The sequence below is a fragment of the Musca vetustissima genome, unplaced genomic scaffold, assembly GCF_032173495.1.
Source record: "Musca vetustissima isolate MV318-11 ecotype Yass unplaced genomic scaffold, APGP_CSIRO_Mvet_v1 utg978, whole genome shotgun sequence".
Lineage (NCBI taxonomy): Eukaryota > Metazoa > Arthropoda > Insecta > Diptera > Muscidae > Musca > Musca vetustissima.
The window spans coordinates 178,632-191,938 of NW_026882773.1; the positions used below are offsets into that span (position 1 = coordinate 178,632).

Below are 13,307 nucleotides of genomic sequence, written 5' to 3' on the forward strand. Positions count from 1 at the left end.
CCTATTGCCAATGAAGTAAATATTTTGGACAGTTTTAAATATTTTCGACGAAATTTTGCACAAGGTTTCAAATTAAGCCTAGAAGGACTTTGTTTTTTTGTTTGTGCCTATAAACCCGTTTTTCTCAAAGTAGTGTTTTTACAAATGGCGTTCACGATAACTCAAAAAATTAATAATCTAATCGGGTCCAAATGTTAACACGTTATTCAGTACGTAGATAGGTATCGTATGAACTAGGAAAATGCAATCGGATAAGACCTTACTTATAATACCCTACACAACTATGTTGTTAGGGTATTATAGCTTTGTGCAGCCCCAAGAGTTTGTAACGCTGCGAAATATTGTTCCCAGACCCATCTTTAAGTATATATATATTGCCCAAGCTCAGAATATAGAACCACTGAAAGTTAGATTTTCTTTGAATTTGTGAAGGGTTTTCTAACTATGTTTGTGGTCGGTTCACATATAGATAAATATTGCATACTTAAGCTCGTCCAATTTCATGTCAATGTATTTTGGAAAAATGTGACGTCTTTTAGGACACATCTGTTCATTTTACCCAAAGTGTTGAAGCTTTATTTGATTACTGTTTTTGTTGCTAACAACCGCCAATTTTCCACTTATTCGATTGCGGCTAGTTTTCCATTCCATTGTTTTTATACCCTTCACCACACTGTGGTACAGGGTATTATGTCTTTGTGCATATGTTTGTAACAGGCAAAAGGAAACGAGATAGACACATGGTTCCTTTTGAGAATATGCATAGAATCACTTTCTGAGTCGATTTATGCATGTCCGTCCGTCCGTCTGTCTGTCCATGTTAAATTGTAAACAAAGTACAGGTCGCATTTATGATCCGAATTGGATGAAATTTGGCATATGTCACTTATTCGGCCCAGGGACGAACCCTATTGAAATTGGGAAAAATCGGTTTAGATTTATATATATTTAACCGATTTAATGTAAACGGCTCTATATATCTTTCGATTTGCACGAAATTTGGTGCAGCCTAATCATTTAGGTCTAGAATGATGTCTGCCAAGTTTCGTGAAAATCGGTCCAGATTTAGATATAGCTCCCATATTTAGTTTCGTCCGATTTCATGTAAATGGTGCACCAAAGTCCCTATATATCTTACGATTTGCACCAAATATATATATATATTTTCGCCAGATTTCAAGTAAATTGGGCATCAAACTCCTCATGTTAGTAAGATTGACATCAAATTTTGCACAACTTACAAAATTGAGCATAGAATTACGTAGTTGCGTTTTCTAGTAGTACAGAAATAGCCCAACGGATGATCTATTTATATTTGTTTGAAGTCGATTTACATACTTTATGGATATATCTAGGTAGATTCACATTTAGATAAATATCACATATTTTAGTTCATCCAATTTCATGTTAATAGTCCTGTTTAATATACCCATAGTGGTGAAGGGTATCATATAGTCGGCCCCGTCCGACTTTACTACTTTCCTTACTGTTTTTTTTTTTTTTATTTAAGACACTCTTACCGACCTCTGCAAATTTTCCAAATTATTTCTCGTTATGTCCTGGACTTTTTCGACCAAGCACACACATTTTCGGAAAAGTAACATTTCTCATACAGCTACTGTAATCAAAAATCATACTCACATAATATCACCACTCTTCCCAAAGGATATAACAAATTTAATTTTTAATATTTTTTCTTTATTTACTTATCTTAATAATTATTAGAATTTAATGTAAACAATAAATATGATTTCATTTATTTTAAACTTAATCTTAACGAGAATTGTTGTTGTTGTGAATTTCTGCGAAAACTATTTCACATACTAACTATTAAGGAGAATAAAAGACAGATACTAAGAATCTAAACTTAAAGCTATGCGATTGATGATTCGTTGATATCCAAAGACATCAAATCAATCAATTTAATCCAAATTAATCCATTCCTCGAGGGGGATTCGGGCAAACAGGCGATCCATGAAGTTACGCATGACCAGAGTGAGTTTTGTGCGCAATGCTGGTTTCATTTCCTTCAGCAATTCCTGGGCATTGGAGTTGATGAACAGATTCAAGGCGGCCTCTGTAGGAAAAGGTGAGAAAAAGGGGAGTTATGTTAAGGAGGAGGTTTCGAGATATGAAATATGGAGATTGTTACTTACGTATAACCGAATTGCCATTGGCAATGTTATCAACACCCATCTGTATGTCCTTGACATTGAAATCCATTTTCACCTGTTCGGTGGTCAAATATGTACGGCCATCTGGACCCTCATGTGGTGCAGCCTTGAAATACATTTTTGACTTGACACCCTCTGTAATTGTAGCAAAGAACAATAATAATTATTATGATGTGTAATATAAGAAGCTTAATTTTATTTGCGATTATTGTTGTTGTTGTGGTGGTTCTGATGAGAACACGCAACACAAAACTAGTTTTTTTTTTTACAATTCCGACGCCACCACTTACCATATTCGCCCCAATATTCACCGGCACCAGATGCTTTGACCAAAATTAAAACACCGCTTGAACGATATTGGGCTCTAACCTTGATGCGTGGTATCTCACAGGTCAGCTGAAATTGCAATGACTCCAAATCGGATCTGTGGCGAAAAAGAGATGGAAGATAAATGATTGTCACGAATATTATTTGGTGAAAACATGTTTTCAAATGTTTGAATGAATCGATTTCAAATGATTACGAATTGAGTTTTGCACAAATGGACATATGAAATTGCGCAATTTTCTTTTGAGCCTCAGCTAGCCTCAAAGTCAACTTTCCGGTATATCACATTGAGAATGCGACAGTAGTAATGTTGCAAAATGTAAGCCATGATTTTGAATTGAAGTGATGGAGAAAAAGGGTATTACAATTGGGCTGAACAAAAATCTGCTCAAAGTATTGAATTGAAAAAAAAAAAAAAATACGCGATCCCTACAAAGGGGAGGTCGCCCCCTCGGTCGACAGGGGTGGGAAAGTGAGGCATGGGAACGTTCGATAATAAAATAATGTACAGGTCGCATTTATAATCCGATTTGGATGAAATTTGGCACAGCTCAAGGACGAATCCTATTGAAATTGGGGAAAATCGGTTCAGATTTACGTATAGCACCCATATATATTTTGGTCCGATTTTATGTAAATGGTGCACCCATTTGCACGAAATATGGCCCAGCGCACTTAATTGAGTCTAGAATAATGTATGCTAAGTTTTGTGAAAATCGGTTCAGATTTAGATATAGCTCCCATATATATTTTCGTCCGATTTTCAGTAAATGGTGCACCAAAGACCCTATATATCTTTCGATTTGCCCGAAATTCGGCACAGCGCACTTAATTGAGTCTAAAATAATGTATGCTAAGTTTCACGAAAATCGGTTCAGATTTAGATATAGCACCCATATATATTTTCGTCAGATTTTATGTAAATGGTGCACCAATGTCCACATATATCTTTCGATTTAAACGAAATTTGGCACAGCACACCTAATTGAGGCTACTTTTGTTAGGTTTTGGGAAAATCGGATCAGATTTAGATATATCACCCATATATATTTTCGTCCGATTTTATGTAAATGGTGCACCAAAGTCCCTATATATCTTTCGAGTTGCACGAAATTTGGCACAGCGCCCTTAATTGAGTCTAGAATAATGTGTGCTAAGTTTCGTGAAAATCGGTTCAGATTTAGATATAGCTCCCATATATATTTTTGTCTGATTTTCAGTAAATGGTGCACCAATGACCCTATATATCTTTCGATTTGCACGAAAATTGGCAGAGCGTACTTAATTGAGTCTAGAATAATGTGTGCTAAGTTTCGTGAAAATCGGTTCAGATTTAGATATAGCTCCCATCTATATTTTGGTCCGATTTTATGTAAATGGTGCACCAAAGGCCCTATATATCTTTCGATTTGCACGAAATTTGGCACAGCACATTTAATTGAGACTAGTTTTGTTACGTTTTGGGAAAATCGGTTCAGATTTAGATAAAGCTCCCATATATATTTTCGTCAGATTTTATTAAATGGTGCACCAAGGCCCCTATATTTGTTCGATTTATACGAAATTGGGTATAGCGTACTGAATTGAGTCTAGATGGATGCGTGTTAAGCTTCGTGAAAATCGGTTTAGATGTAGATATATTTTGGTCTGATTTTACGTTCACTGAGGAGCCTGCGTCTGTTCCATATACACGAAGTGGCATCCCAAATATGCCACCGTTGCTCAATTAGGTCCCGATCTACATACATACATAATTTTGTTCGGTTTTATAGAAATGGTACACAAATAGGTTCAAATATCTATGTAAATCACACGTTTAACTTCGCTCGATGATATTTCTGATCTATCTACAGGACATAACATATATTAGCGCCTCTTGTAGCAGTGGTCGGTCCTGTCCGACTTTTGAACTTTCCTTACTGGTTTATAAATATTTTTAAATTGTATGTCACTCCATTTCACCAAACCGTTGGATACTTTAAATGCCAGTAACAGAATGCAATTGAAGCACAACTAAGCCGAATATATTTGTGTATATGACGGTGACACCTATAAAAATACAAAGTTTGTGGTCATTGCATGCCACAACTACTGTTCGATGGGTTGGTGTTTCGATGACTGGCTAGCTAAAGTTGGCATGCAACAAAATGACCAAATGGCCGTCAAGGTCGTTACAAAAGAATCGATACACGTTTGTACGATTTGGAGGAACAAGTTTAACTAGTCTCGTTTATAGTCCATTAATTTTGGCGGTCTAGTGACATGAATGACGCCGCTTACTAGAAAACACACACATACTCGACCACTACTTTTCACACATTGCGGATGGAGTTACGTGTCATGTGCAACGTATATTTACATATTTATGTGTTGGTTATGGATTAGAAAATAAATATGAATGTAATTTGGAGCATGTTTTGCAAGGAGGTCATGAATATGGAAAATTTTTGTTCATTTACTTACCTCACATTTGTAATTGTCAAATTACTAACACCAAATGCTTGAATGTTGCGGAACAAGGCACGATAACCATCGGGACCTGAACCCAATGAAATGCCAATTTCATCGATATCAACTGGTTCAATCTGAAAAAAATAAAAAATAGCAATGAAATAAGTGCTGCCACCCAATGCGTAGTTTTTTTTTTGCCACCTCATACATCTCCAGCTCGGGAATACCTTGCCGCAGATAATGGACCAATTTGTTGCCACTGTCACGTAAGCATTCATTAATGTATTGCTCATCACGCGGACATTGCTGCAGGTAGTAGGCTGTAATATAGCAAATATTTGTTATTAGACATGCGTTAATATCCAATAAAAATTACTGTAAAAAATTAATAAAAAAAACATTTTTTCTGAGACCACCAGAACAAATATGATTTTAACGACTCTCAGAATAAAAGTGGATTTTTTCAAAATAATTCCCAATAAGTGTGAATTTGTTAAAAAATATTTCTGTTTGTTTTTTGTTTAAAAATATAAGTGTGGATTTTTGAATATTTTAAAAATCAAGCAACGAGAAATCGAATTGACCTTATTGTGATGGACGGAAGGCATTCGTCCAGTGTTTTAGACGTTCGATCGATACGAGAAGCGAATACCGATTCGGACTTTGTGGCAGCCAAGGTTCGCAGCAAAGGTGCGATCTAATGTAACACGGAAACTCGACGTCGAAAAGGTGCAAACACTACAGATGGCAGAAGCATACCTTGTCCCAAAATCGTATAGAAGCACAATGGCAAAGAATTACCCACTCCCCACAAACTGCAGGAAAAGCAACACTTGGGTACCAAAAACCACCATCAAGAAACCCATGGTACCATCAGGAGTGTCGTAATGCTACTGATAGAGTTGGGTAGTTCCGGAACGAACTAGTTCATTGGAACTATTCCGCGAAAGGAACGATCGGAACTAGTTCCAGCTCTGTAATTAATATAGTTCCTTTGATCTCGCTCATTTTTGATCTCGTTCTAAAGAATTCAACTCGTCCTGCAGTTGAATTCTTTAGCTTCATTTCATTTTTTTGTTCATTTTTGCGCAATTTTCAATTTTTGCATTTATTAACAAATCAACACGGGACTATGTGAGCGAAAAAAAGAACGATGAAAGAGAGAGAGAGATTCAAAGGAACTATGTAGGAGTCGGAACTATATGGAGCAAAGGAACTTTATGGAGCAAAGGAACTATAAAGAGCAAAGGAACTATTTGGAGCAAAGTAACTATATGGATCAAAGGAACTACATTAAGGAATTAGTTCCTTTTTAAAAAAGGAATGAGAAAGATCGATCCGTTAAGTGAACTAGATTACCCAACTCTAGCTACTGACATGAAAAACGCAGCGTATAGGACAACCCTGCAAACAGTAGCAACACGTAATGCGATGGAGAATTATCAAGAGGAATGAGAGAGGAGAAACGTAATTTCAGAAAAAAAAGAAAGAACAAGAAAAACGTGAGCGTGAGTATACCACCTAGCCAAGATGAATTCAAAATAGCAATCAATCGTCTAAAGAATAATAAAGCAGCAGGTGCCGATGGGTTAAAAGCCAAACTATTCAAGACTGGTGGTCAGATGTTGGCCAAGGATCATGCACCAACCTGATTAGTACAATTTGGCTAGAAGAATGTATGCCCAATGATTGGAATCTCAGCATCTTGTGTCCCGCGCATAAAAATGAGGCAAGACGATATGTACCAACTATAGAGAAATAAGTCTACTTCCCATCGCATATAAAGTTTTATCCAGTGTACTGTGTGAACAACTGAAGCCAATGGTCAATGACATTATTGGACCATACCAATGCTGCATCAGACCTGGCAAATCCACCATTGACCAGATTTTCACTCTTGGCGTAGAGTGGAAAAAACCCACGAAAAACACATCGATACATTCCACCTATTCGTCGACTATTCGACAGCCCTATCCGTTCAGAGGTATTTAAAGCCATGTCTGCGTTCGGCATTCCTGCAAAATTAATACGGCAATGCAGGATAACTTCAAGTGGCACAAGGTCAGCAGTTAATGTCGGAAAGGACCTAGCGGAGCCTTTCAATACCGAACGAGGATTCAGACAATTTGTCGTGTGATCTTTTTAACATCCTTCTGGAAAAGTACATACGAGACGCAAATGTGAACAGAAATGACACTCTGTACACCAAAAAACACATGTTACTCGCCTACGCCAATGACATCGACATAATGGGCCGAACATTGCGAGCGGTAACAGCCACCTTTGAAAAAATTGAGAAGGAGTCGGCCAACGTGGGCCTGGCAGGAAATGACTAGAAGACCAAGCTGATGGTATTAATGCGCAAGACGTGCAGTAGACTCGGACCAACTGTGGAACTTGAGAACTACAACTTCGAGGTAGTTAAAGATTTTATATACCTTGGTATCGCCATAAATAAAACGAATGACATTAGTTTTGAAATTCGGAGAAGGATTGTGATGGCCAACAGATGCTACTAAATAAACAGTATAGAAACAAGGCCACCTCCCGTCAGACCTTGCGCAAGCAGATGAGGCAGCTCTTGGGGTGTTTGAGAGAAATTTTTCCGAAAGATATACAGGCCGATCTGCGTCGACGGTGAATATCGGTGTCGAATGAACCACGAGCTTTACAATCTATACGCGGACATCGACATAGTCAGTCGTATTGAGCTGCAGCGACTACGGTGGCAAGGTCATTTTGTGCGAATTAGAATGCCCCAGCTCAAAAGGCATGTAAAAGCGAACCAGCTGATGGTTTCCGCAGAAGCGGAAGGCCACGAATTGGCCTTGTTTTTAAACTTTCAAGCCAATTCGTGACCTTCCGCTTCTGCGGAAACCATCAGCTGGTTCGCTTTTACATGCCTTTTGAGCTGGGGCATTCTAATTCGCACCTCCCGTCAGACCAAACTCACACTTTACAAGACGCTGATACTTCCCATGCTGTTATATGGATCAAAAGGCATATAAAAGCCAACCAGCTGATGGTTCCCGCAGAAGGGGAAGGCCACAAATTAGATGGTAAGACAACATCTCGGAGCATGGTCTTTCAAATTGAAGGAGATGCTCACAAGGCAAACGCGCTTGGAAATCTTGTTTTAAGCTCGGCTTATGGAACAACCGTTCTGCAAGAAGCCAGCTATGTTAGTAAGTATTTTAAAGGTCCAGCACAAGGCTTGGATTAAAAAAAACACAAATCCATGACAAGGCGCGAATGCTTTAAAAATTTATTTTGAGCATGAATTTTTTAAATACTTTTTTAGGCATAATTTTGTTTAAATATTGTTGAGGCATAGGGATATTTTAAAAATCCTTTTTAAACAACAATTTGAAAAGTAAATTAAGAAATCTTAATATCTTAACATTTTATGTTTTGTTATTCCTTTGTTATCATTTATTACATTTGTTTTTTTTTCAGTTTACAAAATTGTATTGAAAAAGTCGTAAAAGCGTATCATTTGGCGATGCATAAAAATAATGAACGACGTTCATTTTTGCCAGCCAACCCGAAGTGAATGACCTGAAGAAATTACTTTTCGATTTGCTTTGTTAATTTTTTAATTTGCGTTTTTATTTTCTTCTTCCTTTTCTTAGTTTTTCTGTTGAAATGAAAATATATATTCGTGTCTTACACTTTTCTTATAAATTGAAATTTTTTATGAAGTGAAAAATAGTATAATTATCGATGAAGGTTGTAATTAATTACAAAGTATTTTAGTGAATATTTATGAGATAGCACATTCGGATTGATGACGAGAGCGTGACGTTATAGGGAAGAGGAAAGCATCTGATACAATCGTAGCATAGGAAAAGATTAACCGGTATTTATCTTTAAGAGACAGTTAGTGAGTATAGGATGTGAAAATGTCTATAAAATGGTACTATATTTACGATTCTTGGTTCAAGTCCTTTAAGAGAAAATATATACGCCATAGAATACAAATTTTGTAATTTTTCATACAAAAGTCAGGTTCCCGCTAAATATTGACCGACCTTTCAAAACAGACATGTTTATTCTTTTGCCCGATCTTCTCCTCCATGTAAAATTTCGCAATGTTCGGGCCATAATTGCGGCCTCTGGGGAACCGACAAAAATAAAGTATTTGGTCCATTTCATCTCCCAAAAATTTTCCTACTTTTACCAAAAACAATAGGGGTCTTCATTGGCCAGAACCCTTCCTACATGCAATGCAATGTGGGTCTAGGATCAATATTTCGCGGCGTTACAAACTCTTGGGGCTACACAAAGCTATAATACCCTGACAACATAGTTTTGTAGGGTATAATGACGCAAAATAATTTGGTTATTGTTTATTGTCAAATTATAACTCGCAAAATTTGGAGAGCTATTACTCCTCGAACTCAATACGGAAAACATTAGTCATATAAATAATATTTTTCTGCAAACACTCTTTTCACTCTCAAAAAATTATAGCGGGAACTTTTTATGAAAACTTAGTCAAAATGTAGTCCTTTATGAAAATTTAAAATTTTTTTGATCAGTCTTAAATTTTGAGATCGCTTTGTAAGTGAATTGGTCCCCTTTTTAGGCTAGACCTATATAACGGTACCTCTAACATTTCGATATTTTGGGAAATTTGGGAACGCGTTTCTACCAAATTGGCTGTTATTTAGTATTTCGGATTATCATTGGGTAGAAAATTTACTTCCTATCAGTACCCTCATTATTCAGTTTATTGGGAATATTGTCCAACCGAATTGGCTATATTTTCTTTGAGTGTCAACAATTTACCATGGCATCGCCCCGATCTTTGTAAGGTATTTCGAATGTCCACCTCATGATATAGGGTATACAAAGTTCTGCCCGGCGTTTTTACTAGTTCCGTTTGTAAATCCTCGATATTATAATTTCCTACGCTACAATCTCGCTTACTTCTGTTCGAAAGCAGATCAATTTCGAATATGGGCTGTATTTGTATATCCCCATGTAACGGCATCCCCTGTTGTCCTGTATTTTTTATATTTTATGTTGCCCTACCATGATTGGTCCATTCTTATGTATTTAATTTGATAATTCGGATCTTCATTGGGTAAAAAATCTGTACAGCAAAAAAAAATCAATATTGGTCCAGATTTAAGTATAGCTCTCATATAATCGGTTTTATTTTGGATTTGAGATTTTAGAAAAATGTGCCAACCCTCATTCCCATATCCATGGTGATTATACCCTCAGCATATGTATATCTCCTCATTATCTATAATGCTGAGGATCTAACAATCTTGGATATGGGAAAGGTGGTTGCTGCGGCAAGTTTCCTTAAACCTAATGCGTTTCAAAAAATTTGGAGTCGATTAATAAAGGTCCGTCCGGCTGCCTGGCACACTCTCGAATGGTAATGGTAATTTTTTTCGAGACCTAAATCATTTTCGAAGATTGAATATCGGCCCACTCCTTCTGATACCTCCCTCACAAAATAGTTTTTATACCCTCCACCATAGTATGGAGGGTATATTAGTTTTGTTTTTCCGTTTGTAACGCATCGAAATAATCATTTCCGACCCTATAAAGTACATATATTCTTGATCAGCGTAAAATTCTATGACGATTTAGCCATGTCCGTCTGTCTCTTGTAATCACTCTAGCGCCTAAACGAATTGAGATAGAGCCTCAAAATTTTGCATAGAGTCGTCTTTTGTCTGGTCCACGTTTAGGCATAGCTCCCATATAAGGGTACCCCCCAAATTTCGATATTTTGGGGTTCTTGAGCGTGTTTTTCAACCGAATTCGCTGGTACTTTGAGTTCTTATTGAGTAGCAAATCTCCTCACTAAAAATTATAAATACAGGTCTTTTTTTCTGGTACCCCCCATATAACGGTTCCCCTCAATTTTCGGTATTTTGGGGTTCTTGAGCGCGTTTTTCAACCGAATTCGCTGAAATTTGCTACATTGGGTTCTTAGTGGGTACTAAATGTCTCCACAGAGTTTCAATATTCAATATTTTGGGGATTTTGATCGTATTTTTCCGCCGAATTAGCTGTAATTTAATATTTTGAGTTCTTAATAGGTCCCAAATCTTTCCACAAAAAATTATGAATATAGGTCCATTTTTTCGGATAGCCACCATATAAGGGTACCGCCAATTTTCGGTATTTTGGGGTTCTTGAGCGCGTTTTTCAACCGAATTTGCTGCTAATTGGTATTTTGTAGTTGTATATGGTACAAAATCTCCCTACCAAAAATTATTAATATTCGCCCCCATTTTGGGGTAGTCCCCATATAACCCCCTTTTTATATTAAAATGGTTATCTGATTTGTTCCGCATTTTAAGTCTCTGATGTAATCATTTCACCTGCGGAGGATATCGAGATAAACAAGTAGAACGTAAGGTTCGATAATGAACTATAACCCGCATTTAGACCTAGCCCCTGTATGGAGGTTCCAGAAGAAGTGGACCGATATTCCCCATTTTCGAATTTGAACTAAGATTGGAAGAAATAATAAGACGGACAAAGAAACATGGGGTCTAGAACCAATATTTCGATTAGCCACATTTTCACCGTGTTAATGTGTATACACCCTCAATAGCGATAAATCTGTGGGTATAATTACCCATTAAAAATTTCTGAATTTTTTATTTTTGTTTATATAATCCCTTTTTAGAAATGTCGGTATATGTCCACTTTTTGGTATGTTCTCTATATTTTCATCTCTAGTACCTGTCAGTATATCTACGGTGGAGGGTATCCAAAGTTCGGCCCGGCCGAACTTAACGCTTTTTCACTTTTTTTTTAAATAAAATATAGACGTATCATATTATTTCCATTAGACCTACACCAAGTCCTAAGATTGCAAATTTTGTAAAATTCATATGAAACGAAAGGAATATAAATGTTAATCCTTTGCAGCCTAGATGAAGTTTGAAAATGATCCTATTGGTCCACTTCTTATGGGATCTCTACTACAAAGTGTCATTTTTTTCAAATTTTCAATTTTGTATGGAATATGTAATTAGATCCATTTTTAAATGTCGTAATATATAACTATAGGACTTTATTTAACATGCTTCGGAATGTCCGATTTGTACCTAATATGCTTCGTTTTGTTATATGATTTGTTGCAATTTTAAAGGTAACTTCATAATGCCTCTCTCAAAAACTCTAGTAGTCGGTATTCACAATCCTACTTAGATACGAATTTTTTACCATTAAAGACATTTTGCAATGCAAGAAAAAGATGATAATCGCTTGGTGCCAAGTCCGGATGCATAAAAACTTCCCAACCAAGCTCCCGAAGTTTCTGGCGAGTCACTGTAGATGTGTGTGGCCTAGCGTAGTCTTGGTGGAACACTATATCTCTACTGTTGGCCAATTCTGGGCGTTTCTGGTCAATTGCTATCTTCAAACGGTCCAGATCAGAATTTAGCATTTGGAGGCAACTCATAATAAATAATCCCACCGAATGCATAGCAGAACCTTCCTGGCCGTTAGTCCTGGTTTGGGCATCGTTTGAGGTGCTTCACCGCTCTTTGACCACTATCGTTTTCGCACTGGGTTATCGTATGTGATCCATTTCTCTCTTATCTCCAGTCACCATCCATTTAAGAAATTGATGGTGACTCATTCCGTTTGATCAAGGCTTTGCAGACGGAAATTCGATCCATCCAATTTAATTCTGTTAATTAACAGAATTAAATCCGAACTTCGAGCTTTTTTTTTAATCCAGCTATGTGTAAATGGTTTAAAACAGTTTTATGGTCAATTTTTAACTCCTAGGCAAATTTCCCCTATTTTATCGATATTTTCGACGATTTCCCCAACATAATATACAACCAAACTCATTTTCTTTAAATAAATATGCCGACCACTGTAGATCCCCATTTTTGTATTCTTCAGTAGTTAATACAAAATCTAAATAGAAAAGCGATAAAAATAAACAAAAGAACTTACGTTGTTGAGCCCGTACTGTGATGCTGGCCACTAATGATGTCAAAACGAGAAGAGCGATTTTCAACATTTTTGTTTTTTTTATAAATTTCTTTAACGATTCGAAGCTCGATGAAAGTAAAAGTTATTATGTTTAGATATTCAAATTAACGAATATCTATTTTTTTTTTTTGGTATTTTTCTATGCACCAGTTAACAGTTCTCTCCACCTTCGACTTTGAAACGACACTGACTTAGGGTGACAAACAGCGAAAGTTGTCTTTCTTTTCGTGGTACTTCAAAACGATCGATTAAATATGTAAATGTTTGTATTGAACACGTTTTTCACTTCTATCTCCCTCGCTCTCACTCGCACTCTCTGAAAGGTAATTTCACTTTGTGTTCAGAGGTGGTCAATGACTGACTGGTGTG

At 36.7% G+C, this 13,307-nt stretch overlaps 1 protein-coding gene across 1 annotated transcript; it reads right to left on the reverse strand.

Annotated features, from left to right (window-relative positions):
• Positions 1–1,922: 1,922 nt before the first annotated feature.
• On the reverse strand, positions 1,923–12,966 carry LOC133329449 (circadian clock-controlled protein daywake). Its single transcript, XM_061537922.1, has 6 exons — positions 12,900–12,966; positions 5,154–5,272; positions 4,965–5,086; positions 2,465–2,598; positions 2,157–2,309; positions 1,923–2,077 (listed from the first exon to the last, which is right to left on the reverse strand). The coding sequence occupies exons 1-6, from the start codon at positions 12,964–12,966 to the stop codon at positions 1,923–1,925; spliced, it is 750 nt and encodes a 249-aa protein (XP_061393906.1).
• Positions 12,967–13,307: the final 341 nt, after the last annotated feature.

Excerpts from the sequence above, each read along its gene's own strand:
- LOC133329449 (XM_061537922.1), bottom strand. The coding sequence starts at position 12,966 with ATGTTGAAAATCGCTCTTCTCGTTTTGACATCATTAGTGGCCAGCATC. Across the intron at positions 5,087-5,153 it reads CCGAGCTGGAGATGTATGAG|ATTGAACCAGTTGATATCGA; the intron begins GTGGCAAAAAAA and ends TATTTTTTTCAG. Across the intron at positions 2,599-4,964 it reads TTGACAATTACAAATGTGAG|ATCCGATTTGGAGTCATTGC; the intron begins GTAAGTAAATGA and ends TTTTCGCCACAG.